The sequence below is a fragment of the Manis pentadactyla genome, chromosome 10 (assembly GCF_030020395.1).
Source record: "Manis pentadactyla isolate mManPen7 chromosome 10, mManPen7.hap1, whole genome shotgun sequence".
Lineage (NCBI taxonomy): Eukaryota > Metazoa > Chordata > Mammalia > Pholidota > Manidae > Manis > Manis pentadactyla.
In genome coordinates, this window is record NC_080028.1 from 101,014,832 (window position 1) to 101,042,460 (window position 27,629).

General features: G+C 44.7%; 1 protein-coding gene across 3 annotated transcripts in view; it reads right to left on the reverse strand.

Annotated features, from left to right (window-relative positions):
• The window catches only part of WIPI2 (WD repeat domain, phosphoinositide interacting 2), a 28,504-nt gene extending 5,720 nt beyond the window's left edge, over positions 1-22,784 (reverse strand). Inside the window, exons 1-8 of one of the 3 annotated variants that reach the window (XM_036932965.2) lie at positions 22,509-22,784; positions 18,871-19,035; positions 16,453-16,535; positions 6,212-6,381; positions 4,847-4,943; positions 4,406-4,503; positions 3,883-3,975; positions 935-1,005 (exon numbers count right to left, since the gene is read on the reverse strand). In XM_036932965.2, coding sequence (XP_036788860.1) covers positions 935-1,005; positions 3,883-3,975; positions 4,406-4,503; positions 4,847-4,943; positions 6,212-6,381; positions 16,453-16,535; positions 18,871-19,035; positions 22,509-22,582 — 851 coding nt within the window. In that variant the 5' untranslated portion in view covers positions 22,583-22,784. The remainder of the gene's footprint in view (positions 1-934; positions 1,006-3,882; positions 3,976-4,405; positions 4,504-4,846; positions 4,944-6,211; positions 6,382-16,452; positions 16,536-18,870; positions 19,036-22,508) is intronic. The other 2 variants (XM_036932966.2, XM_036932967.2) reach the window with 2 other exon arrangements.
• Between the last annotated feature and the right edge of the window lie 4,845 nt (positions 22,785-27,629).

A 27,629-nucleotide genomic window follows, 5' to 3' on the forward strand; every position in this document is an offset into this window, starting at 1 on the left:
CACCCAAGGGCGTCATGGACACACGACACGGGGCCATACAGAAATGGGTGCAAGAGGAGGAGATTCAATAGCGGCACAAGATGCCCAGAACGGTGTGGTGACTGACAGGAGAGGCTGGGTGACTGGCTTTGGAGGTGGGACACTACGGCCCGTGTGTGCACCTGTGGGGAGGAGGCTGGGGGAGAGGCGGCCAAGACAGAGGGTGGAAGCCCCTGGTGGGGGGGAGGGGGAGGCCGGCTGACAGTCCTGGGACTCCTCCTGCGAGCCTGCATGCCCCAGGGAGGTAGGTCCTTGCAGGTGCTTGCGTGAGATGGGGACCAGAGCCTGAGGTCAAGCGGCACCCAGCATGGTCACCCAGCTCCACGTGGGGCCCAGGCATTTGGCCCTGAAACCCAAGTCTCATCTCTTCTGTGAGTCCTGGGGCAGAGGATCCAGGACTAACTAGGCCATGTTCCGCCCTCCAGAGCGAGGGTCGAGGAAGGGGATGCTGTGAAGGGACCCAGCAGGGCCTGCCAAGGGACGGGAAGTGGGCAGTTCCATGAGGTGACCCCTTGTGCTGGTCACCCCATGTGCTGGGGTAGAGGGGGAGCTGGGGAGCTGGTGACATGTTTCAAGGTGGAGGACAAGGACAGCAGCGTGCTGATGAGGTCAGCTTGTTCCTGCACGGCTCCAGGTGGCCTGGGGCTGCCATGCTCATGGGCTATCTGACCACTGCTTAGACGGGATCATGGACAAGGGAAACCCAGTTTGCTTGATAAAAATGTCCTTTACTTCCCATGAGGCTGTGAAACCCCACCTGGCCATCCAGCTGGGTTGAAAACACAGGGAGTGTTAACTGGCATTCCCAGAGTTTCCCACTTGTTGGGCCAGAGCACAAAGACCTGAAATCTAAATGTGAGCTCCAGAAACAATTCTGGAGATTTGAATACATTACCTCTTAACTCCTCTCCGGAACTCAAAGAGTTTTTGTCCCTCTGGAATGGAAAATACTCTAATCACAGTCCCCTGAGACAAGGAAAAAAAGAAAAGAAAATTTTAACCAAGTAAAAACAGACTTCTTCTATTTCCATCACACCAGGCCATTAATGAAGTATGCGGTGGGCTTCGCAGTGACAGCTCACTCCAGGCCGGTGCCCCCCGCCCCCGCCCCGCGCGTCCCCTGCACACCACCTTCAAAGGTTTTGCTGTAAGTAGACCAGAACATTTCCCTGTTCCGTTATTTACTTTATGTAAGGTCTTTTCTTTAAATAAACCTGCTTTAACTCACTACTTATTCTAAACAGTAATAGCCTTGAAGTCCAACGGGGAATATGACAGTTCTAAGTCATTTGGTGTTTAAACTATTAAAAATGAAATCTTTAACCAAGTTCTACACATTGGGGAGCACCATCTAACTTGATGGTCTGAAGTGGCCCCACTGACATCCTTTTCTGCCACTTGAGTTACTGATCAAGAAAACTGATTAGCTGGAAATACTACTTAATCGCCAAAAAGGAATAAATCCAAACTTCCCAAATGGTGAGACCTACATTAAGAAAACATCTATGACTGAGACAAAACGAACACAGGAATACACAGAGAGCACCCCGTACTTGGATATGAATTACTGTATAGATGTCAGTTTCCCTACTGACCCTCTACTTCCACCTCCCCCAGCTGATCGAGATGTGTGGACAGAGGCGACAAGACTTGAACATCTGGGAAAAGGACAGCCAAGAAGGTGAAAATGAACAGTACTTTCAATATCTAAACACTAGAAGAACATCAGCAAGCTGTAGTAACAGAACGGCACAACAGAAATGGTCTACGGACAGCCCAGGAAACCTGAAAACTGGCGGCAATTCAAATTTGCAGGGTAGGCGTAATCAGTCAACAGCTAATCTCAGATCATGTAAACTGTACAAGGTTCAAACTGTTAAACATAAAGACCATTAAGAATGGTCATATTTATAAATGGAAAGAAACAAAACTAAACTATTATCAACCTAAACGCAGACCACCATGAATTGCTTAATAAATTATGGTAAATTCATACAATGGATGCTGTATAGCTGTTAGAAATCAGGCTGCAGATGAAATGGATTTCCTTTCTAAAGACAGAGATTCTCTCTGAATGGAAGGACACCAGCTGAGTTTGTAACTCCTGGCAATCAGGAGGATAAAACAGTGCATTCATGCATGCATGTGTGTGCAAACATACTCACACAGCTGAAGCTTTTAGATTTAGATGTATTTCTGATGGCATACCTACTGGGTAATGCTAATTAAGAGTTGTTGGTCACAGCCTGACTGCGGGACCTTGAGAGCAGGACTAAGCCCACCCCCCTTGGTGTGGCCCCAGCACTAGTACCCACAGAGCTAAGGCCACTGGCTAGGGTCTAATCCCTTGAACTATGAGGATTCTGTTTAAAGCAAATGTAAAGTTTGTTCTCTGTAGTCCAGAACAAAATTACTCTACTTTTACTGGCCTTAAAATTCTATAAAGTGCTTTAGGGACTTTCTAAGACCTAATACAAAAACATAAAGGTAAGACTTTGATTAGGGGGACAGCAAAATTTCATGGCCATTTGGTTACTGCCAAGGGAGAAGAAGAGGAGGTGAAAGTGTAGTCGATCAGTGGTGTTTAAAAGCTAAGTCAGGTTTTGAGCCCGAGCCTCTTGCCACGGCCCAGCTGGGTGACCCTGGCCAAATTATTTAACCTTTCTGAGCCCTCAATATAAGATGGAAAAATGTTTACTTTGCTGAGGGGATCAAATGAGGTCGGAAATATAAAGTATCTACATAATTAATGACATAAGTGATCCATAAACAGTAGTGTCATTATTCTAGAAACTGTGTAGGAGGGTCAGGAACACAGACACATGTGGGAAAGCTGAAGAAGTGGCTGACTTCTTTCTTACTTGGTTGGCTGGCTCAAGGGGAGAGGAGACTTCAGATGGGAGCTATTTTAATTCAGGTTTTTAGTGAGAAAGCATCAGAGTAAAATTAAGCAGCAAGTAACTGAAGAGCAGGCACCAGGCTCAGGGGAAAGGACCAGCCAGAGGACACCCAAGAGGAGGATGAGCAGAAAGACCAGAGAATGGGGCTCATACGGAGCTGAGAGGGGCAGCGAGGGGACACGAATGCAGCAGCCAAGGGGGCAAGAAGCCAAGGACCTGTCAGCATCAGGCAGGCTGGGAGAAGAGAGACCACCGCAGGGGCCTGCTGGAGCCACACTGTCCTAGGGGCAGAGCTTCAAAAGGTGCTTACTTTAACAAAGAAAGTCTTCCCAACGAATCTCCCAAGTTAATAGAGATGCACAGGAAAGATTTACATATGAAACTTATATACATCATTACCTATGTTCTAAATACAGAAACATCAATGTCCCCAAAGGGTGATGTTCAAGTAAATCACAATTAATACTGTATAGCCCTTAGAAGTGTTTTTTTTTTACTTAAAGAGTATTACAGTATTATGCAGAGTGAAAAAGAGGAGAGGATTTTAAGTTATACATATAGTGATCGCATTTTGTTAAATAAATAGAAAAAGAATGAAAGGAAGTATGTCAAAACATGTCAGACCAGCTCTGGAGAGAACAATGTCTCTGTTCCTGGACCCTCTTCATTATCTTGGGAGTTCTCTACCATGGCCCTCATTTAAAATTACGCTGGGCGAGCCCAGGGTGGCCACGCGCTGTCATCTTCTCCACAGGGTCCCTTCTCCTGCTGCCATGGCGGACGGCCCCACCGTCAGACAAGCACGCTCCACTATAGCTTGGCGTTGGCCAACAAGCGGTTACTCCGTGCAGACGCTCCTTGGTAACCTGACTGTGTGGGCGGAATGCAGGGAGTCTGCTGAAACCTTCCAGCTAGCGTCCTCGGGAGCTACAGGCTGACGCACCTTCTCAGATGCAGTGGCAAGCTTGGTTCCAGTGGCATCGAAGGCCAGTGCTGCTAAAGGACTGTCATGAGCCGGGATCATGTTGGCAGCTCTCTGAAAGAGAAGACCAACATGGCGTGACTGCCACACAGCGAGATGACACGCGCACTGCCACCGGTCCTTGGGCTGAGGACGCCACTAGCCATTACGGGGACACCACTGCAGGTCACAGATACCAAATCCACCGATCTACTGGGGGCAGGGTCCAGGGAAATGCTGATCAACCCTTAAAAAGAACAAAGCAATTCACCCATAGAATGTTTATAGTTTTCTCCATTCCTTCAAACACTTCTGCTGCCAGGAGCACAGTGCTGGGGGAACACAGGGAGGTACTGGGGGTGGGGGACCCAGACTGGCTTTGTTGTTAAAAGGGGAGCAGTGAAAGCTGTTGCTGAGACCTGGAACCAGGCTGTCAGAGGCGCCCCACACTCATGTCAGAAAATAGCTACATCTGAGAGCCAGCCATGCACACAGGGAGGCTCACCAGGTTAATGGTGTCGAAGACCTGCACCTCTCCAATGGTTGCACTGCCTGGATATGCCAGGTAACAGTTGTCGTTGTTTATGGATAGTGCACACAAGCCTGTGAGGGACAGACACATAGAAGACAATCACAGGGTTAGGTTGAGAGGGTGTCTCTTCTAGTTGTCAGACATGGTTCAGCATCTACCTATTAAGGACGCAGAAATCAAGCAGAGCTCTGCCGAAACTTTCTGAAGCCCCACCCGGCCCACCGACACCCTGGGTGACAGCAGATCTGTACCAACAGACTAAAGGCCTTTGGCGGGAACTGAGCAGTAACCTCAAAACTGGAAGCTGCCCAACCAATGATCTGTGTGGTCACAAGGCCATCATTTGAAGGAAGGGAGCTGGGTTTAAGATCAATACTTGTTAAAAACAGGACTCTCTTCTCACAACTAATTTACCTGCAGGGTTTGGGGGTGTCTCCCGGATCGTATGCAGCACTTTCATGTCCCGAATATTGTGTATGTAGAGAGACTCCTCCAAGCACACTATCAGCCTCTGGAAAAGAGATGAGAGAGAAAATCAGTCACAAGGAGCTGACACAACGCATGCTCCCCACCTGCCAGATCAGAACTTGCCTCCTCCTCAGCCTCCCCACAGATGGGGTGCCCGAGGCCGAGGACCTGGCCTGCGTCTCCCAGGCTGTCCCAGGGCACGTGCCCACCTACTGGTAAGTGGTGCACAGTGCCAGCCGCTGCTGGTGTCCTGGGCCTGATTACAGAAGCTGGTAAACTGTAGCTGAGAAAAGCGTGGTTTGTGTTCTGGGTTTGTTTTTGCTTGGCGCTCAGCCCTCCCCTCATGAGACCGCGGTGGAGTGCCGAGGACAGGTCTGGTGAGGGCAAGTCACTTTATAAAACTAGTACTGAGTGAAGCACGGCAAGGAGAGAGTAAAACCTAGGGATGTTTTAAAGGGATAAAAATTTACTCTGCACTCACTTATTTTCCAGGTGGCCTAAGTTCTTGCTCTATTTTAAAGAAAACGAATGTACTTGTAGCTAACGTGTCAAAGGATGATTTATGCCAATAAATTGGCGTGTGTGCAGCGCTACATTGGTACATTAATGTATACATGTATGTTTTAAGTTCAAAAAATGTTCAACATGTTACACCTCTTAATTTCCCATCTTTCTTAGCGTTATCAGTTAATAGACCAGTTTCTAGTTCCAGCCCTGCAGCGGGCCTCCTCTCTGCTTCCCCAGTCACCAGTCAGGACCCCACTAGCTGCAGTTGTGTACATTCCACATCCAGCTGCTGCATTAGTCTTCCCTGTATCAAATGCTTGCTGTAAACAAAATGCTGAAGGATCGATTTTAAGGATAGCGCTGTACTTGTGAGTAAGCAAAAGCCATGAGGTCATCCCTTGAAATAAACTCAACTGCTCATCACCAAGTCTGCTGCCTGGGCCAGACATTCTTGTGAGTTTAGGGGAACATTAAAAAATTTCTTTATCTTAAAAAATTAGCTGTTAAAAAAATAGGTAACAGATTTTTAAAAAGAAGTGTTTACAAAAGCAGATGAAAGCTAAGCAAGCTGGGCCTGGACTGTCCAGAGACTGCTGGGTGTACAGAGGAGCCGTGAGGCTCACGTCCTGCAGAGAGAGAAAACGCCTGGTGGGGCGGTGGGCTGAGAACAGTGGGGGTGGGATGGAGGGTGAGAGGCCAGGAACCAGCTAGGGAGGAAACTGGCAGGGCAGCGATGGTCAGAAGCTTCACGGGGATGCGGAGCCTGGCCAGGCAGTGTGGTTGCAGAGGGCGTGCTGGCCTTACCTGCCGGTTGAGCCTCACGGCCAGGATGGTATTGGAGTAGCTGTAGTTGCAGATCTCCGTGCCTTTCTTAAAGTGGCAGACTTTTAGCTTCCTAGGAGCTTTGAGGCTCACAATGGCCACTAAGCTGCTTGAGAACAATCTTTCCACGATGCACACATCTTCAGTATCAGCTGGAAGTAGAAAAAAAGTATCCATGTCAACAGGCACAGTCTGCACGCAGGCATGTGTGCCCATGCACACGCGCACACACACACACACGAGTGTAGACTGTAAAGCCGAGCACTGCTGCTTACAGGATGGGTGTTTGGTGACTGATCTGGGCCGTGGGAAGGGTCCCAGAGCACAGCAAAGTGTGGAGGTGAGCTCTGGGGGCAGACAGACCAGGGTCAACTCACTGCTTATGAGTCACAGACACGCCACTCTCCAGGCCCCCTGTGTGGAGGCTACCTCTGTCCTTCTCTCTCATGACCCCATTCACTTCTTCCCTGGCAACCAGCTATCACAATCTTGCCCATTTGCTCCCTGGATGCTCCTTGCACACCCTCTGGTATGTGTGTCCACGTGGACAGGAGCCCCATTTTCTTGCTTGCAGCCGTGTCCCTGGCCCTTACAGCAGTACCTGACACGTGACCAGTCCCAAATATTATCTGAATGACTCAACCTTTGTAATTCTTTTCCTTGTACGTAAAATGGGGATCACAGCTACTCTACAGCCCCACCAACAGTCAGGACTCTATAACCATTATCTCCCTGTCCCCACTTACAGGGGGGACACCACTACTCAGAAGATTGAGGGTTAAAAACGAAATGCGTACAGCACCCTGAGCAGAATGTAGCAGGTGCTGTAGACCTGCCATAGCTGTTACTTCCTGCCCACCTATCTCCACTGACGGCCCCACACAGCCAGTCTCTCTTTACTCCCACTAGTAACTACCTGGGGCAAGTTCAGATGCAGAAGCAAAGAGAATTTGGTAATGTTGTAAAATCAGAGGCGAGTCTAGATTATTCCCACATGCAGCCTGTCTTTATCCGTGCTACCCGGGTACGGCTGTGCCAGGTAATTCAAGCATTTACCCCATTCATTAACTCAACAATGGTCTGAAGTCACACTCCATCGGGACCTGAGCAGGGCACTGGGGACAGAGAGAAGCAGACAGGTTCAGCCCTGGACGTTCTGACTACCTGGAACCTCAGGAGTGTTCCCACCATAAGTAAGAATGCCCCTATGTGAAAATTCACACCAGAGAAGGTAAAGTTACTTGAAAGGATTCCTTTCAATAAGCTGTGTTACTGGATTTAAAGGGGGTAACTTGAAAACACACTTAAGTTAGTTTAGAAACCAAATTACTAGTGGAAATGAAAGAATTAGCTCTAATGGCCCCTGTTATTGAGACACAAACTATTTCTACGAAAATGCCTGGCATCAGTCATTTCACTATGGCTTTGAGAGTCAAACGTGCTCAGTGCCAGATGAGGTACTAACATACCAGGTGTTGGCTCAATAGTCACAGCCAACATGACATAACACACAGTTGTGAAGGAACTGCTTAGATTTTGCTCTTCATTAGGATGGACTAGGTAGTAAGGTCAAGGGCATGATTCTAAACTCTTTATATGTTTGTAGTCACTTCTACATCATAAGCACAGTTTGCAGCAAACAATCCTTTATTCAAAAAGAACAGATGCAAGCCTGAAGCTTTGCTGCCTGGCAGCATCTCAGCAACACCGATTCTTCCAGAACTGGCTTGCATCTGACGGGCAATGAGGGTAGGATCTTGGTCAGCGCGGTCCTAAACAGAGTCCCAGCAGACTTTTTTTGTAAGGACAAACTGAGCTTAAAATCAGAAAGACAAAGGATCTAGAGTATCCTACGCTATCTTGAAAAAGAACAAGGTGGAAGGGCTTACACCATGTTATTTCAAAACTCAGTATAAAGCTCTGGTAGACCAGAGCACGTCACTGATAGATGACAAACAGGGTGATGGAGAGACCCACACTTACAGGACTGTTTTCAGGCACCAAAGCAGTCCAGTGGGGGAAGAAAAATCTTTTCAACAAATGGTGGAACAGGACTCCATTAGGAAAAAAAAGTTACCTTCACACCATACATGAAAATTAATTTGAGAGGGATCATTGAACTAAACATGAAAGCCGAAACTATACAGCTTTCAAAGAAAATACTGGAAAATGTCTTAATGACTGGGTGGTATTCAAAGGTTTCTCAGAAAAAACACAGAAAGCAAAAATCATAAATGGGAGAAAAAAAAAGATAAATTGAACTTCATCAGAATTCAGAAGGTCTGCTCAAAAGACAAGTCAAGCCATAGACTGGGAAAAAATATTCACAAAACACATCTACAAAGCACTGGTATCCAGAATATCTAAAGAACTCTGACAATTTAGTAATGAAAAGACAAATATCTGAATTTAAAAAGGGACAAAATATCTTATCAGACATTTCATGAAAGATAGACAAATGGCTAATAAGGACATGGTGTGTCCAGCATCATTAGTCGTAAGGGAAATTCAGATTAAAACCACAAGGAGGTGCGATATACACATCAGAATGGCTAAAATTAAGACTAGTAACACCAAATGCTGGTGAGGATGTAGAGCAATGGATTCTGATCCTGCACTGGCAGGATGGGATGGCTGCTTGGGAGAGTCCGGTGGTTTCTGAGAAAACAAAGCACCTGTTCCGCTGCAGGACATTTACCCAAGATAAATGAAAATGTATGCCCACAAAAAGACCTGCACAAGAATATTTATGCCAGCTTTATTCTTAATAGCAAAAAACTGGAAAAAGCCAGGATGTCCATCAATAGGGGAGTGGACAGTCATCCACTGAGCAACTGAGACAAAAATATGGATAAATCTCAAGCACATCACACTGAGTACATACTGCATTTATGTGACGTTGTGGAGCAGGCAAAACTAATCTATAGAAGAAAAAGCTCAGAACACTCCTGCTTGCTTGGTGGGCAGAAGGGAGCTGAGACTGACTGGGGTGGGGGAAGCATGGCCGATCTTTCTGGAGTGATGGGAAACCTTGAAAGGAGTTCAGGTTATACAGATGTATGATCTGTCAAAACATGGAATGTTTACTTAAGATCTGTACATTCCAATGTATGTAAATATTACCTCAATAAAAAACACTGAGCTCTAGTGAGTGATATTCATGCTGATGTATTTAAGGGAAGGTGTGCAGTTGCCTGCAATGTTCCTGTAATGTGGAAACACACAAAATAAGATGGACTGATGGACAGATGTGATAGGATACATGCAGTATGATGCTAAGAGCAGACTAGGTGGTGGATATGTGGATGCCAGCCATAAAATACTTTCCACTTTTCTCTGTTTGAAATTCCCACTAATAAAATGGTGGGAAAAGAAAAGGGGGTCATTATTCACTCGCTAAAATGCAAGTGCAGAGAACATCAAGAACCAATAGGTTAGGGTTTTTGCTCATCTTTCCCACTCAACTGTAAGTATGAAAACAATTTTTGTTTTAGAATTTTAAATATTGGGGTGGTGCTGTGTGGAGGCAGTAAAGCTACATTCAACTGTGATATTAAAGAAAGAGAACAATTAACGAACCTCCACATACCCACCACCTAGATTAGATTCAACAAACACTAACTTCCTGCCACTCGGCGCCAGCAGTTTTTCTTCTCAAGTTTGAAAGAGAGATTCTCCTGTTGACATTTCAGCGCCAACACTTCAGCAAGGCCTCTACGCGAACAAGGGCCTAGGAAAGCATCTCACAGCCTTTAACAAGACTGAGAAGTGCCATACATGAGAACAGAGTCCAAGCAGACCATATTCAGTGTGAACCCCAGCACCAAAGTACTCGAAGGCCCCCTGGAGAACGCTGTGCACATTGCTCAACAGGAGGCCTTTTGAGCACCCTGCAGATGGGAGGCAGATGCCTGGGAATACACGGAACGTCAAGGCTTTGTGTGGAAAAAAGACTAAATCCAAGGCCAAAAAAGCAAACATCCAGAAGAAGTATTTGCAGCCCACAAAAAATGGCTGATTTTCTTTAAGTCAGTAAAGACAAATAATTCAACAGAAAAGCAGGCCAAGGAAAGAAACAAGAAGTTAAAGAAAAGAAAGCAAATGACTACAGGAAAGAAAACAGGGTTCCATTCTGGCTAAGAGTGAAGAAATGTACAAAAGGCAAACGAGCATATTTTCATCTCAGACTCATAATTATCAAAATGTCTGATGATGACAGTGCTGTAGGAAGTAAGGCTGTTAAAGGGCACAAATCAGTACAGCCTTTTTTAAGGGCAGCATGGCAATACCCATTGATTTTAAATGTTTACCCACTGATTCTATCTTTCCAACTCTAGGAATGTATCCTGTGGCTGTCCTCACAGGGGGCCCAGCAATGGCACTCCTAAAGGTACCTACCTGCTGACGGGAAATGGAAACACATCCACACGGTCATAATGGACACACAGGTTCACAGCAGTGTTATTTACAATAATAGCTAAGGTGCAGAAACAACCCACATGTCCATGAACAAAACATGGTGTTTCCATACCATGTAGTGTTACTGAGCAACACAGAGAAATGAAGCAGTGATATGGCTCCAACATGGGTGAACCCCGAAAACATTCTAAGTGAAAGCAGCCAGTTTATCTGAAATGCCCAGAGGCACTCATCTCTGGAGGCAGAAGTAGATTAGTGGCTGCCTGGGCTCAGGTGGGTGGAGGGAACTGGGTGGAGGGAGGTGGGCAGTGACTACAGATGGATTGGAGTTTCTTCTGGGGGTGATAAATGTTAAAATCTGGATTATGCTAAATTGTGCAACTTGGTAAATATACTAACACCCACTGAGTTGCACACTGTAACCAGGTGCTTTTCATGGCATAAAAATTTTAGGTCAAAACAGCTGATAAAAAGAACCCATACAGAACACTGCAGATATTTGAATTCTGGCCAATATATGAAGATCTGATGTATGACAGACACACAGGTTGGCAGGGACTCTAAAATGGGTGAGAGACAGAGGGCAAAACGAGGTGTCAGGGTGGAGCCTCTGTGGGATGGGCTCAGAGGCCCTGATCCCAGCACACAGGCATGGGCTTCCAGGGGTCTCTTAAACTGCTGAAATCATATACTCAGTATCTGGTGGTCTGGGGGGACAGCTGTGACTGTCGTCAGATCTCCAGAGGAGCCAGGAAGCAGAGCCAGGCCAGGGCCCTGGGCAAAAGGCAAAGGAACCATGGCCATCCCAGAGCCAGCACACACTTCTGTCACTCTTTCAGTGATGACGACACAAGGGGCTCACTTCAGAGTTCTTTCAGGTCGCAGCGCCAACCTGCCTATGTCTTTCTAGGACTACGCCTCTCGGAGCGGCCTGTCTTACATGCTGCTAGGGTTTAAGCTTATCACTGCTTCAAGAAGTTAACATTTTTATATCACATTCCACTCCCAAGAGAACTTTCCAACACGTAAACACACACAGACCCCACACACCCAGAGCGGACACTTCCCACTAAACTGAGGTGCATGCCGCTCAGCCTCCCAACAGACACTGGTGCTCGGTGACTGGCCAGTGCCGGAGGAGGGCTCTACAACCACACAAAAGCAAGAGAAACAAGGCTGCGAGGCTGCAAGTTTGTACTCACTCCAGGTAGCCTGTCACCAGGACCCCAGTGCCAGTGAGCACTGGGCTGACAGTGAGGAGGTGTGAAAGCCATGACCTCCAGTGCCTAAGGCCTTGCTTTCCCCACCCATTCTGGTCGCCTCTGCCTATTTCTGCCACACCTTCTTCCTAGAGATATTTTTCCCCAAATTTAGGAACTACTTCCTTTAAGAAAGAATGCTGTTTGCAGGTGCTGTTCAGAGCTGGCGGTAACACTTCCAAAGCAGGAGGAAGCCATTCAGCAACTGCTATAATGGGACCCTCCTGTTGGAGGTCTGCAGCGCTCCAGGGTGGCAAGAACTCAAACTTCCCTCACAACATACTAAGGCACAGAGAGGTCCCTGGGTTTCTCTCCTGTGAGATCCATCACCACGAGGCTCACTGAAGTTAGTACTCCAGCCAGGGCACAGTCTGTCAACTCAGAATGGTGTCAAAAAGCACCACCTCAAACCTTTAGATGCAGGTGATGGCCTGTAAAATCAGTGATGTTACTTTCTAGATAAAAAGTGCCGTCCATCCTGGAGGCATTTCTATCATCAAAGTAGGCTCTGGTCACTTTTGCTGAGGTAAGAACAGGGTGCTTTTAATTTCAGAATTGACTGCTTCATGAGGTATGTTTTCCTAGCTCAGAAACTTAAAAAATGCAAAGATATACAATGTAGAATGTGAAAAAGCCAACTCTTCATTCTAAACTTCTGAGTTATTTTATAAATAACTCTACATTCTTTCTTTATTTTGCTAGCAGGGCAGGACTTCGCTGCAGCAGTATTTCAGGGGCGAGACCACACACTTGCGCAGTATGTATCTTCAAAAAAATGAGGGGTGTCCAGAAAGAAAGGAGAACAGAACAGATGGGGTGCACACACCCAACAAGCATGGCAGCATGGCACACACCGCAGGTTTTGCAACTTTCCTTTAAGGTTGAAATCACGGTGATAGAGGTAGTTAAAAAAAAAATCTTCCACTGCTGTTGGGAAAAGGTTTTTTGTTTAGATAAACAAAAGAAGAACACACAGTTGTCAATCTTGTTCTCAAGACGAGCTCTGGCTCATTCTTTCTGTAAGGCCAACAGGGACTGAGAGCAGAGGTCTGAGCTTACAATGGGTGGTTACAGGGTCTGAGGGCTGAGCTGGTGCTGGGCCTGCACAAAGTGCCAAGGCATCAGTGATCTGCTCTGAGTCTGTTGGTAGAAAATGCCAGAAAACAATTTTGGCTCAGTAGCTAATCTGTTTTCTAAGAGATATTCTTTGATTTATTCAATCAAAGTATATTAAAGAAGAAATGTAGATAATGTTCTAGGAACAAAAGAATTGAATAGCTTCAGTTTAAAGAATTAACCCTCAGAGAGTTCTTTGTCCATTTCATCACCTATTTTGATGGGCCACAGGTCACTAAGAACAAAGAAATCTATATACTACCTCAGCATGTTGGGCAGTAAATATCCACTCTTTTTAACAACACAGTCAAGACATCACATTTTGTTCCATCTAAAACCTTCGTAAAATGAGACACCAAAAACCAGTAAATAAACTTCAAGGAAACGGACTAGTAATTAGGCTGATTCAGTTTGAGTAGTAGAGACCAGTTTGATATTCTCACACCCTTTCCAAGCACTGGGTCTCTGAACAGGGAGAAAAATTCTGTGACTTCAGCAGATGACTCCAGGCACCACAGCAATGACATGCTAGCACAATTCAGGCCTCCTTTGGATGCAGATTAAACAAACGTTCCAGTGGTTCCCAAGAGTCCAGGGAAACCCCTTTTACAGAGAGGGGGCTGGCCTTCCTTGAAAAAGTCCCACAGGGAACTATCCCTGCAGAATTGCTGAGGCCCACTTGAGATGAGCTGCCACACCAGTCCACAGCTGTCTCACCCAGATCCCCCCTTCCAGCTCACACCAGGAGAAAGGCTGCTGGGAGGTCCGGAGAGCACTAGGAGCAGGTCTGTGGATGACGGGAGTAGAACCGGGCAGGCGGCAAGAGGCGCACCTCTGAGACCTGCATCCCCGTGGTCTCCCTACAAAGGGCCAGGCTGCTGGCCTCTGGGGGCGGCTTTTCTGGGGAAGGCGCACACTCAGCTGACAGAGGCGAGGGGTACCTGAAAAGCCTCTGATCTCTGGGTGGGTCCTAAGAACTCCAAGAAGCGGCACAAAGAACAACCTTTTTCTTTTTTTATGTTAACTGAGGTGGGGCGGGGGTGGGGTGGTAGGGGGATGGTATTTATTTGATGTGTTCCCAGTCTAACATCAGACACATAACACATTTACTGATTCTCTGTCTTCCTCCAGTAAATGTCACAAGAGCAGGAACTTTGTCACTAGTGCATCCCCACAATCAGGACAGGACTGGCACGGAGCAGGTCCTCAATAAATGTGTCTATCCATGTCAGTGGGCTCAATCTCCCTCTTCTTAAGAGGAATTATCTGGAAAGAAGAACTCCCAAATGACCACCAAACCACAGTGAGAGCACAGTGAACAATACTGAGTCCTCAGGAAGGAGACACTAGCACTGTCAACAAGAGGAAACCCAATTCCCCAAACTCATAGTCGTGTAGTTAATTAAAACACAGCTATTCACTCTCTCCCTGAATCCATACCCAATGTGACAAGTACAACGCGCATGTTGAACTCAACTCTCCATAACCAGGACTCTCATGGATCAGGCCCCAGACAGGTTTCAGGGCTGCTCATTATGTCCAGGGAAAATATTTACAAAAAATAAAATATTTATCTGACAAAGGACTAGTATATAGAACACTAGTATATAGAACTAGTATATAGAACATATGTATATACTATACATGTATATATGTATAGTATATACATAAAGAACTCTCAAAACTCAACATTAAAACAAACACAATTCAATTAGAAACATGAACAGACATTTCACTGACGAGAATATACAAACAGCAAACAGGCACACTAAAAGATGTTCAACATCATTAGCCATCAGAGAAACAGAAATTAAAACCACAATGAGATGGTACTGCACATGTCTATCACAATGGGCACAGTAAAGAAGAGTGATGACACCAAATGCTGGTGAGCAAAAGAGGGGCTACACACTTGCACATCCCTGGTGGGGAAGGAAAATGGTGCAGCCACCTGCGGAAGTTTGGCAGTTTCTCTAACACACACACACTAAGACCAACCAACCAACCACCGTATGGCAACTGCAGAACCCAGCAATCGCACTCTGAGACACCCAGCCCGAGGACCAAAAACTCAGAGCCACAGGAGATGCTGCACAAGAATGCTCAGAGCAGCTTTATTTGGAATAGCGAGACCTGGAATCAGCCCAGATCCAACAGGTAAGTGGCTGTAGGTCCATCCACCCCACGGACTACTGCTCAGTAATAAAAAGGACATACTGACACAGCAGCTTGGATGAATGTCCAGGCAATTATGCTGGACAAAAAAGCCAATCTTCAAAGGTCACATATTCCCATTTATGTAATGTTTTTGAAATGTCAACATTTTAGAAATGGAGGACAGATCAGTGCTTGCAGGGATTATGGACGGTGGTGGAGAGGCAGGTGTGGTTTGGTGGAAACAGGAATCTGCATGGTGTGAGGACTGTACAACACACACACACACACACACTCTCTCTCTCTCTCTCTCTCTCTCTCTCTCTCTCTCTCTCTCTCTCCAGGTAAAACTGGAGCAATCTGAAAAGGGACGAGGGATTCAATGTCCATCACTGTTGCTATCCTGGTTGGGAGACTGTACTACAGTTTTGCGAAATGTTACCACTGGGGGAAACTGGGATAAGGGTGGAAAGGACTGTATTATTTCTTACAACTGCATGTAAATCTACAATTACCTCAATTTTTAAAGAAGTGATATTTATAAAAATAATAAACAAAACATAAGCAAAAGCTCATTTACACAAAACCACATACACAAAAACCAAAGAACATCTTTATGTGCATGTGTTTATATAAATGTATAGAAAAAGGTTAATACATGGGAACAGTCCAAAACTTTCCATCATATTCTCCCTAGGGGGAGAAGTCTGTATCCACTACTAGTTATTCTGCAAGTTTGGTTGTGCTCACAGACACACCCAGAAACTGGGGTCTGGAGACAGTCATCTGGAGTCTTGCAGTGAGCAACTGAGCAAGAAGAGTTCAGGGCCCTTCCACAATCCCACATTACCTCTGACACAGAGGGGACACAGTTGCCCTAAAATGACAACTGAAGAAAAAAGATCATTCCTATGGGGCTGATGCTTTCAATTTCAGGAAGCCTTTTATAAAAGAAACCTAAATGGTTTAAACAGCATTAAAAAGGGGAGCAATTACAGAGTAACACGTGTAGTGTGTTGCCACGTACTGAAAAGGACAACCTGTAAAACAAGCACTTCTGTAGGTATAAGTATGCAAACACACAGGGCAAGACCTGGGAGAATGTGCACACTGCGTCATAGTTTTCACCTCCTGGCAGGACTGAGGGGACAGAAGAGCTCTGGTCACCGAGTATCTGGACTTTAATCACAGTGCTTGAATTAAGAATGCATTCCAGTTCAAGTGTAACAAGTGTCTATTTTTTTAAGAAGGGGGAAAAATAAAGCAAACACTTACTGCATTCATAGATCTGTTCCAGCTTATCCACAGAAGAAAGGGAGAAAAATTTATAACCGGACTTACTACCAACAGCTAGGGACCTGCAAAAGAGCCAAATTCAGAAATAAGAGCTGATGCGTGTAGACAGTGATAATGCACAAACTAGCTCCATGGTACCAAACAGTAGCCATCAAGTTGGCCAAAAATTAGCACAGATAATTTCATGTAGTTTAACCAGGTCCATGGTGACTGAGCAGAAAAGAGGAAAGCGACAAAGGAAGATGCCACACCTCACAGGCAGGAAAAGGTGAATGAAGGTCAATAAGATAGACATTCTTATCTAAAAATCTAAAGAACTTTAAAGAAAACCTTGACATATAAATGGAAGAAATCAGCCCTAAATTAACGAGCCCTCTAAACCAGTGGGGTTCTTCAGGTGACTGGATGTCCGTGCACCGTGTACGGAGAGTCCAAAAGCTGAGTAAGCTAACAGTCTCAATGTTAAAGAAAGTTTCACCCCAAGTGGATGACGGTATCTTTTTGCATTTCAGCAGGGCTGTAGCAAACGCAGTTCAATCCCTTACGCTCTGCTGTGGCTGAGCAGTGGTGTGGAAATAAAACAGACCGACCAAAAAGCTGACTTTGAACCTGGACCTGAAGGCTACATAGCTGCTCTTGAAGGAAAACGCTAATGCTCACTTGATATCCTCGCCTGTAAGATTCTCCACTCACCACCCAACCCCCATACCACTGCTTTGGCCAGGAGGTCTGGAGAGACTTCAGGGCCCCCAGACTCCCCAGCACAGAGCGGTGACACTAAATGAAGTATTTCCTCATCAGAAGACGACCACTCCCCAGACTATGACCATCCAAGGGAGGGAACAAGCACACCTTCAGAGGCAGGGGGCAGGCGCCAAAGACGGGGTGCTGGGGCCCTGTTGTACTTATTGTCCGGGACAGCATGAAACAAATGGAGGCAGAAGACAACTGGCAGACTACAAATAATGAAGACTGACATTTCATACCATGCATATTTGTACACCTAGATGGAAATCAACGCTGTTTAACGACCATCTCAACTATTAAAACTTGAGACTTCCAACTTCCTTTTCACACATATGCATAAGAAATATTTTCCAAAAATAGTTGCCACACAAGCACTATTAAATTTTCAATTTTGTAATTGGTTCATCTTAGAGGTATAAATAGAAACAAAACTCCTTCTACTAGCTCATACAATTCTTTCCAAAAACACTTCACTATATTGAATTAATTATATCAATGAAGTAATTGGGTATTGTTATGTGCAAATATTTTGAAATGTAATCAGGGAACCACAAAAATACAAGAATATCCAGTAAGGCTAACAATACAATAGAACCTCAGCAGCCACAATTTTGGGAAATGGGTGCTGAGGAAAACACTTTACAGATAACTAAGGGTTACTATTTTAAGCACTAAAACCTTTCTCCCACCTTTTCTGATTAAAGAAAAAAAAAAGCCAATTCTTATATTATATGCTTTCCTGTGTTCCTGACACAAAGGGGACAGCAAATTCTTAACATTTTCCTCACAACCCTAAACAACTTACGCTATAATACAGTGACTCTGTCAGGCCCTAACGGCACTGAAGGCTGTGTGTGCCTCTGCCAAATGGCCAGACTGCAGTGCTGGGGCTTTGGAAATATGCTGCATATTCTGTTTGGCTAACAGTTGTCACTCTTCCTTGTGACCCCTCCCACCATCACTAATGACTCTTATTCCCCTTCTAATTTCTGTTGACTTGGAAACCCAACCTCCAAGCTTAGAAGCATTACATACAAAATAAGCTTCTTCCATGGGCAATGACGCCTTGGCTAATTAATGACAACCTGGATTCTGAGACACCCAGGTTCTCAGCTGTGCTCCCAACAGGAAGAATTTGTTAAAACTGGGCTTTGCTGGTTGAACATCAGAACTTTGATGTTTTTCCAGATACTGAGAAAGTGATTTAGGATATTAAAGAACTTTAACTAGAGTTTTAATCGCATGGTTTACAAAACTGATTGTGCATCCTAATCATTAAGAAATGTATGCAAAAATATTCCAATTATTTTTGATATGTATATATGATAATATGAGTATATACTTTACTAACGAAGGTAGACATTTTTAAAGGGTGGTATTAAATAGCAGCTTTGATATTTTCAACTCAAACATGAATGGTCAGGTTCACACCCCCCTTTGGAGATTCAGCTTTTAGAAATTTCTCAGGACTCACTGACAATGGCAGGCGTGTTAATGGGAGGCATACTAACAGTATAGATTAAGTATGAGATCCCCTGATAATCTTATTCATAAATGTTTGTGGTTTTTTAAAGGTAACACAGTAAGATCTTTTATTGACAAAGGGAAAAACGAGCAAATCATAACAGAAAAAAGAGTGTATTTACTGACCCCCCATTCCACTTCCAAACCCTGCCTTCATCCAGGCGTGGTGTCAGCATCTGAAGGCCCTGCTGCGCCCTCTCGAGACAAGGCCTGCGTCCTCCACCACGGCAGAGAGTGCAGCTGGGCTGCTCCTCAAACATCCTGAGCCAATCCTCTTCATTTACGCCATTTCTAGAGCTTCCTGAGCGGCTGACCCTGAGCCTGCCGGGGAGCTGCCATCTGAGTTAGGTTCGTTCTCTGCTTCCCCCACCTGCAATTTAGGATCCACTTTCCTTTGCTGTTGCTAGTGTTGCTCGCGTCTTTCTTGTTCTCTCCATCCTAGGGTTTAAAACTCTTAAAATATCTTTTATATTTTATATCACTATACATTGACATTTTATATTAAAACATCTTTTTGGTATTTTATTGACATTTTATCAGGGTTTTCAGAAGGAGCCAAAATAAATGCTTGTGTTTGATCCACCAGCAAGTCTCTTGTCTCTGAATTTAAACTTGAATGCTCAATATCAAAAAGATACATACTGATTTCCACTAAAAAAAAATGTGAATCAGATCATTTTCTTAACTGCCTTTTCTTTTCTCTATCCTCTTACCAACGATTAGGCCATAAAGGCTTCCCCTTTTCATTACCTTCTTCATCAAAGAGCCATACTTGATCAGGAGGTTAAGTGGAAACAGTCTACCCCATAAAAAGGAAGCAACCTGAATTGCTGCTGCTGAGATTGGGTAGGCCCTGGAACCCTGCTTCGTAAGTTTATCCCTCCAGCTCACAGCACTTTCATCTTCTACCCAGACATCCCCAAGAACTTACGAATCCAGTGGTATCCAAAGCAGAATTCGTCCTTCCCCTCTAATTGCATCCTTCAACCTTTCTTCCATAAAGTTACTACTGTTCACCCAGAACCCAAGCCAGAAGCCTGGGAGTAGCCTGAACTTCTCCCTCCAATGCGCCATGCACGTCCCATGGGTCACGCCAGATCCTGACTACTAAACCTGTCTCCTTCCCATGGCCACTGCTGCTGGACAATGTGACCCTTAGTGACCATCCTGCCCTCCTCAAACACCCTCTACAAGCACAGAGTGACCTATAACTTTAAGGTTGAAGGATCTCTAAAAAAACAGTTGCTCCCAAGGCCCTCAATTTACTGATGAGAAAAAAGAGAAGTAACTTTCCCAGAATAGTAACTGTAACCTAGAAAAACCTCCTTTCTTTCTAGAAAGCAATAAATTCAGACCGGCGTCTCCTTACTGTCTCTGTACCCGTAACTTTTCTAGACTCTAACATCAATTCTACAAACAACACTTGGGAAGTCAAGACCCTTTCTTTATTCTGTCACTTTCAGAAATGCAATCTGAAACAGACATTGCCAAATCACTGACTTCCCACAAGCTAAATGGTATCCCCTGGAAAAATTTAACCCCTGGTGTTTCCATTTCACATTCAAGTGCTACCCTGCCAATTATTAGTTTGTTAACTTCAATTCAAGAAGCCAAAAACTCCTCCAAATAAGCCTTCCAAAGTGTTACTCGCAGAAGCTAGGATTGGAACTATCCAGTCAATGGCCAGGTGACCAAGATCAGCTGCTCTTGGTGCCTTTCACTGCTCTAGTTAAAGAAAAAATTATACAAGTGGTAAAAAACCAAACTTATTCATGCTTTTAGGATAAGAATCATAGAGAAAGTGTAACAATATTTGAAACTATATTACCAGTACAAGAAGAAAGGCAGGACACATACAGTTTGGTGTGCAAGGAAAGCCTGTTAAGTGAAATGGCCTTGCCGAAGAGTCAATGTGGATCGAGACCAATAATCTCCATCTTGAGAAAAACTGTGTTCTTTCCTCTATTAAGATAAATTCTGGAGGTGGGTAAGGGAGGGAAAGGCATAAAGTGCAAAGCCTTTCCCTGGGAATTTCTGTACTTCTTGCACCCATAGATTTAAAACAAATTACATTCATCTTAGTCAACAAACTTTTAGTATAATCCTAATTTACCATTCCTTACAATTTATGTTCATACTGTATCAAGAGCTCTTTGGCAAGAGAAAATTATGAAACAGAAATCTTCTCTTTAACTGATAACTTTAGGACTTGCAGATAAGTGGGGAAACAAATGATTTCCAAACGTGAAAAGGTCTTATTTCAGGCCACAGTGACCTTCTATTATACAGGGACCTCAGTAGTCCATTGGAGGTAACAGTGTAAGAGAATGCTTTCTCATATTTGATTCCCTTTCAATATAAATGATGAGCAGTGAAAACTCAAACAGTGGTAGAAAGTGTTTTGGAAATTCTCTAATTTATACAAGACATAAAAGCCACAAAGCTATTTTGTTTGAAATGTCCTATTCCCCACCTGGATTAATATAGTCTATCCCAATTATAACTGCCTGCAACAGGTTGTCCAAATTATTTTTGTTGTACTGGATTTTGGTCACACAGGACACTATGATATTTGGTAATTCTACTCTTTAAAGTATGACTTTTAAATTCACTGTTCTCAAAATTCCACCCTGTGGGGAGAAAAAATTGCGTGGCAGGTTGGAAAATGCCTGGAAGAGAATTTAGGAAACCTTATTCCAGTCCTGGCCCATTCCACTGTGAACGACTGTAAGATCCAAGGGCAGCTCTGACTTTTCTGAACTGAAGTTCCAACTATTCCTCAACTGTAGTTGGAGAAGGTGACTTGCTCCCTTCCAACTCTAAACACACTCTCCTATTGTGGGGCTGCCTGCACTAGTTTCACAACTTGGGAAGGGCTGAGCACCTGCAGCGCGACATTCCACAATTAACATTCAACTCAAAAAACAACAAAAAAACCCCTCATTTTCTACTTTGCTGATTCCAATTAGCCACTAACAACTCAACCAACTACTTGTATGAAGCCAATGGCCCCCTCGTCCTCTTACATCACTTCCTCTGACTCACTTCCCAGGATGCCTCCTCCCTTCCAGCCCCACAACTCATCCTTCCTTCTCCAGAAACCTCATCTACTAACTATTCTCACAGGTCACCCCACAGTCTCTGAAGAATCAGCTCCAAACCCACACAAGTTTGGAGGAACAGCGTTCCAAACCGTGGCTGGCATCAAAGGCCTCCCTGTCCCTACGGGTGGCCCATTCCCTGAAGCAAAACCAAGACTCCTCAGGTATTTCCCTGCCACACCCCCCTTGGTTCAGTTTCTCCAGGTCCGAGGCTAGAACGATTGCTAGGGGAAGGACATCAAGGTTACCTGCCAAAAGAACAGGGAGACAAGAAAGGAACATAAAGGGAGTAATGGGGCCCTAAGATAATGAGACGAAGAGAAGGGACTGAAGAGGGGACAGATGGTGGAAGCGTTAAGGAAGAAGGGGGAGGCGGGACAGGAGGAAACCCACGCCCCCCGCTCCAGGGGCGGCCGAGACAACAAGCCTAGCCACAAAGCTCTGCCCCAACTGTGTGAGAAGTGGGTACGTAAAGAGAAAGCCTTCCCGTCGGTGGGTGAAATACCTCTCCCTCTCCATCCCCGCGCCAAGAGGGCGCAGCTACAAGGCAGCCCTCTAGGCTCCCCACGGGGGCGCCACGGCCCTGACCCCCAGCGCCTCCTCGGCTCCCGCCCGCTCCGGCCCCGACCCCCGGCCCCCGCCCAGGCCCCCGTCCAGCCTTACGTGTTGTCTTGGTTGAAGTTGGCGAAGAGCAGCTGGCCGGCGCCGGCCTCGCCGCTCTGACTAGCCAGGTTCATGGTGGCGCGCGGTGGGTAAAAGAGCGGATGGCCCCAGCAGGGGACGCGTGCGCGGGAGGGTAGGGCGGGTGCGCTCAGGGTCAGCGCCGGGCCCCGCTCGCCGCCTCAATCGCCGAAGCTCGCTCCTCGGGGACCAACCGCCGGCTCATCCCGTCCCCGCTCTTGTTTATGCTCCTGAGCCGGGGCGCCCTGCGCGCCTGCGCGACCCAGCCCCCTCGGCTCTGGGCCTCTCCTGGCGCAGGCGTGCTGCGGAGATCCTTCCCATTCACCTTTGACGCTAGATGAACTTCCTGTCGAACACACGCACGCGTGGGGACGCTCGGGGGCGCGCTGGGCAATGTCTGCGGGCGCGTCAAGGGTCGCGCATGCGCGTGGAAAGAAGCGCCCGGTGATCCGTATCATTTTATTGATATCGAAAGGGCTTGTCCTGTGCCAGTCACTGTGCCAAATACATATGTACATTATCTTTTTTTTGTATCATTAATATAAAATCACATGAGCAACATTGTGGTTACTAGATTCCCCCATTATCAAGTCCCCACCACATACCACATTACAGTCACTGTCCATCAGCGTGGTAAGATGCTATAGAGTCGCTACTTGTCTTTTCTGTGCTATACTGCCTTCCTGGTGCTCTCCCACCCCCAGACGTTATGTGTGCTAATCGTAATGCCCCATATTCCCCTTCTCCCTCCCTTCCCAACAATCCTCCCCAGTCCCTTTCCCTTTGGTAACTGTTAGTCCATTCTTGGGTTCTGTGAGTCTGCTGCTGTTTTGTTCCTTCAGTTTTTGCTTTATTGTTATGCTCCATAGATGAATGAAATCATTTGGTACTTGTCTTTCTCTGCCTGGCTTATTTCACTGAGCATAATACCCTCTAGCTCCATCCATGTTGTTGCAAATGGTAGGATTTGTTTTCTTATTACGGCTGAATAATATTCCATTGTGTATATATGTACCACATCTTCTTTATCCATTCATCTACTGATGGACACTTAGGTTGCTTCCGTATCTTGGCTATTGTAAATAATGCTGTGATAAACATAGGGGTGCATATATCTTTTTGAATTGAGAAGTTGTTTTCTTTGGGTAAATTTCTGGGAGTGGAATTCCTGGGTCAAGTAGTATTTCTATTTTTAGTTTTTTGAGGAACCTTCATAGTCTTTTCCACAATGGTTGAATTAGTTTACATTCCCACCAGCAGTGTAGGAGAGTTACCCTTTCTCTGCATCTTCGCCAGCATTTGTTGTTCCTAGTCTTTTCTAAGTTGGCCATCCTAACTGGTGTGAGTTGATATCATATGTACATTATCTTATTTGATGTTTATGGCAACACTATGTAGAGAATACTGCATTCCTTTTTGCATATTTGAAAACTGAGGCTCAGAAATGGTAACTCACTTGGCAAGTGTTTGATCTGAGAATGGAAACCCCATTGCTTCTCCAAGGTCCATGCTTTCTGGCTCCTGGGGAGAGGGTTCCACCTTATATCTGTTCAATCAGTAATATTTAGGAAGCACTTTCCATGTGAACTAAATAGGCTTCCTCCTTTCCCTCAGAGAAGTTATTTATAGTCGGGCAGCTCCTTAAGCAAAATTACGAAGCCAGTACAGTGAGAGCACATAGATGTGACCTGAAGTTGGAGTAGTAGGTAACCAGCCTAGGTGGGTGGAAGCATTCTGTACAGCAGAGATCCACAGATGCAAGTGTGACCTATCCAAGGAAATCTGTGCGCAGTGTGTCTGAGCTCAGAGAAATTGGAGGTGGCCAGATCAAACTGTGTGTTGTTAAGATATATTAAGCAAGTGACTGAACATTATCCTAAGAACAATGGGCCACCATTGAAAATACTATTTTCAATGAGGCAGGAGAATGGTGGGATCAAATTTGTGTGCAGGGGAATTGATTCTAGCCACAGAGTCAAGAACACTTGGAAAATTATTGAGGAAAGAATGATCTTTCCCATTTAAGGTGCCGATTCCCCTCCCTGTGTCATACTCAAAATCTAATTTGAAATGGCTTGTAGACATAAATATTCTACAAGTCATTAAAATGAAATACCCACAACTCATTTTTTTAATGAGCAAAATATTTGAATACAGGCTTTTCCCCAAAGAGGATATCAAAATGGCTAATGAGCCCCTGAAAAAGTGGTCATCATTAATACTCATCAAGGAAGTGCAAATTAAGAGCAAAGGAGATACTGCTAAGCATCTACCTGTTAAAAATCAAACACAAACAGAGACCAGACTTGAAAATTCACTGAGCAGACAAAACCAGTTTGGTCACAGAAGTAAAGCTTAATTTAACTTATTTTGCAACACAAGCCAGGCTAACTTGACCTGGGTCACTCACTTTGTTTATGGCTCTGAAAATCAAAGGTGAAACTTAAATTGTTCCCCCAAATTGATGCGAGGTAACTACTAACCAATTCTCTTTAAGAAAATTTTAATGATAATCAATCACGGTGAAGAATAGTCACTGCCTTTACACCATATAAGCTGTTTTTAAACAATGTACCTCTGAGCCTGACTCCATGTTTTGCTTTGATTGTTCCCAGTTTGCAAAGTGTCCTTGGTGTGTGCATAATAAACTTTCACTAATTACCATTTCAGGGATTCACTACTTTAACTTCTGTTTTTTTTTTCTCCTGAGCTTTTGACATACCAAATTGGCTAAAGATAAAACAACCGACAATACCAAATGCAGACCATGCAGAGATTATAAGAACTATAATCTGCGAACAGATTATAACAACTAACTCTGCCTGAATTGTCACAACCACTTTGGAAATTGACAGTATTTACTAAAGTTAAGCATACATATCCCCTGTGACTCAGCCATTTCACTTCTAGGCATATACTCAATAGAAATTAGTGCAAATTTCCCTAAAAAGACAGTATAAGAATATTCATAGTTGCTTTATTTGTAATAACCCCAAACTGGAAACAACCCAAATGTGCATCTACAACAGAATGAATAATGGTGGTACGTTCACACAAGGAAATACTACATAGTCATGAAAAGGACATACACACATGGATGAATCTCACAGACATAACACTGAGTGAAAGAAGCCAAGTACCAAACAGTATATAGTATATGAGTCCATTTATATGAAGTAAAAAACAGGTAGAGTAGCAGTTACCTCTGGTGAGGGATTGGTTGGGAAGGGGCAAGAGGGAGCCATCTAGATTGCTGGAACTGCCCTATGTCTTGATTTCCATGGTTGGCTATAGGGGAATGTACATAATGTATAAATATACATATAAATATGCACATATAAGTACACATATGTGAATGCCACTATAGCCAACCACAGAAATCAAGGCATAGAGCAGGATCAATGCCTTTATAGTTCTGTCTTTATCATTTGGCATAGTTCCCTATGGACCATTATTGAACATAAAGAAATGCCTGAGTAAATCCCCTGAGTTCTAGACACAGTCCTTGATTTCATTTTGAAACACTACTTAATTTCCCCATGTTCATCAGAATCTAGTATTCCATCCAGCATAGCAACTCCTCTCTCTATTGATTCAGTAAATGAATACCCCAAAATAGCCAGGGGGTAGACTCAGTTTTCTGGAATAATAGGGGACCTTTTGGGTATTAGAATCTCAAAGTTTAGTGAAGTCAGAGCTGTGTGGATAGAAACAAAAATTCTCCAGTTTTTTGATATTAGATGTAATATGCACAAAAACACCACCTCCACTCCTAGCTTGCAGGCATGTATTGCATATTGTAGAATGCCACCTCACCCTCACGAGGTGTGGTCTCTTAGCTGGTGCCGCAACTCAGCCTTTAGTAGGTCATTCCACCATCTACTAGGGTAATAGGGCACATGATAAGGATGGTGAATTCCAAGGGCATGAGCCTACTGTCAAACTTCCTTCATCATAATGCAAATTTACTTGGCCAGAAGAGATGTGGTATGCACACCTGGATAACCCTATTAAAATGGTAATCTCCAGAGATTAAAGATGGTGGTGTGAGAGGTGAGATAGAGGTTTCCTCTTAAAACTGCATATAATACAAAAATATAATTAATACAACTAATCCTGAAAGAGCAACAGGAAAGAGGACTGTGCCAGACTGCATAAACCTGGAGAAAAGAACAGACCTCACAGAAGAGGCTAACATATCAAAGCTGTGGCCCGGTGGGACCAAAGCCCTTCCCCCACCCCAGCTCACCAGCAGGAGGAAGAGAAATGGAGCAGGGAGGAAGTGGGGGCCTGGGACTGCTGAATACCTAACTCTGGAGATCTGCTATGGGGGAACAAACCTACATTTCATGGTGCTTTCATGATACTCTCGTGATTACGGGGTTGGAAAGCTAAGACAGGTAGAATTTCTGAAGAGACTGAGATTTCAGCCACTTGTGGAAAGCAGGGATCCATATCTGGCTCTCTGGGACAAAAGCTTATACCTGTGTGATCGGCCCACTGGTTCAGGTAGTGGAAACAGGTGTAGCAGCCGGGAAACAGGAAACAGCTCTTTCCTCCCCCCAGGTACCAATTCCACTCCCCTGTGACCCCTGACATTGCTTCAGGGGCTGAGCAGCCCCAGAGAGTAGAGCTTCTGGAAACTAGAGGGCGCTATATACAAATATGAAACACCAAAGGAACCTGGTTCAAAGTAAATTTAATATAACCCCTGAGAAAGATGACATGGACCTCATGACTCTTCCAGAAATGGAGTTCAAAATAAAAATCATTAACATGCTCATGGAGGTATGGAAAGATATTCAAGAACTCAGGAATGAGTTCTGGTTGGAGATACAAACACTGAAGAGCACAATGGAGGGTATTAAAAGCAGGTTCGATACAGTGGAGAGATGATAAATGAAAAAGAAACTAGAGAAAAGGAATACAAAGAAGCTGAGGCACACAGAGAAAAAAGGATCTCTAAGAATGAAAGAATATTGAGAGAACTGTGTGACCAATCCTAACGGAACAATATTTGCATTATAGAGGTACTGGAAGAAGAAGAGAGAAAGGGATAGAAAATGTCTTTGAGGAGGTAATTGCTGAAAACTTCTCCAATCT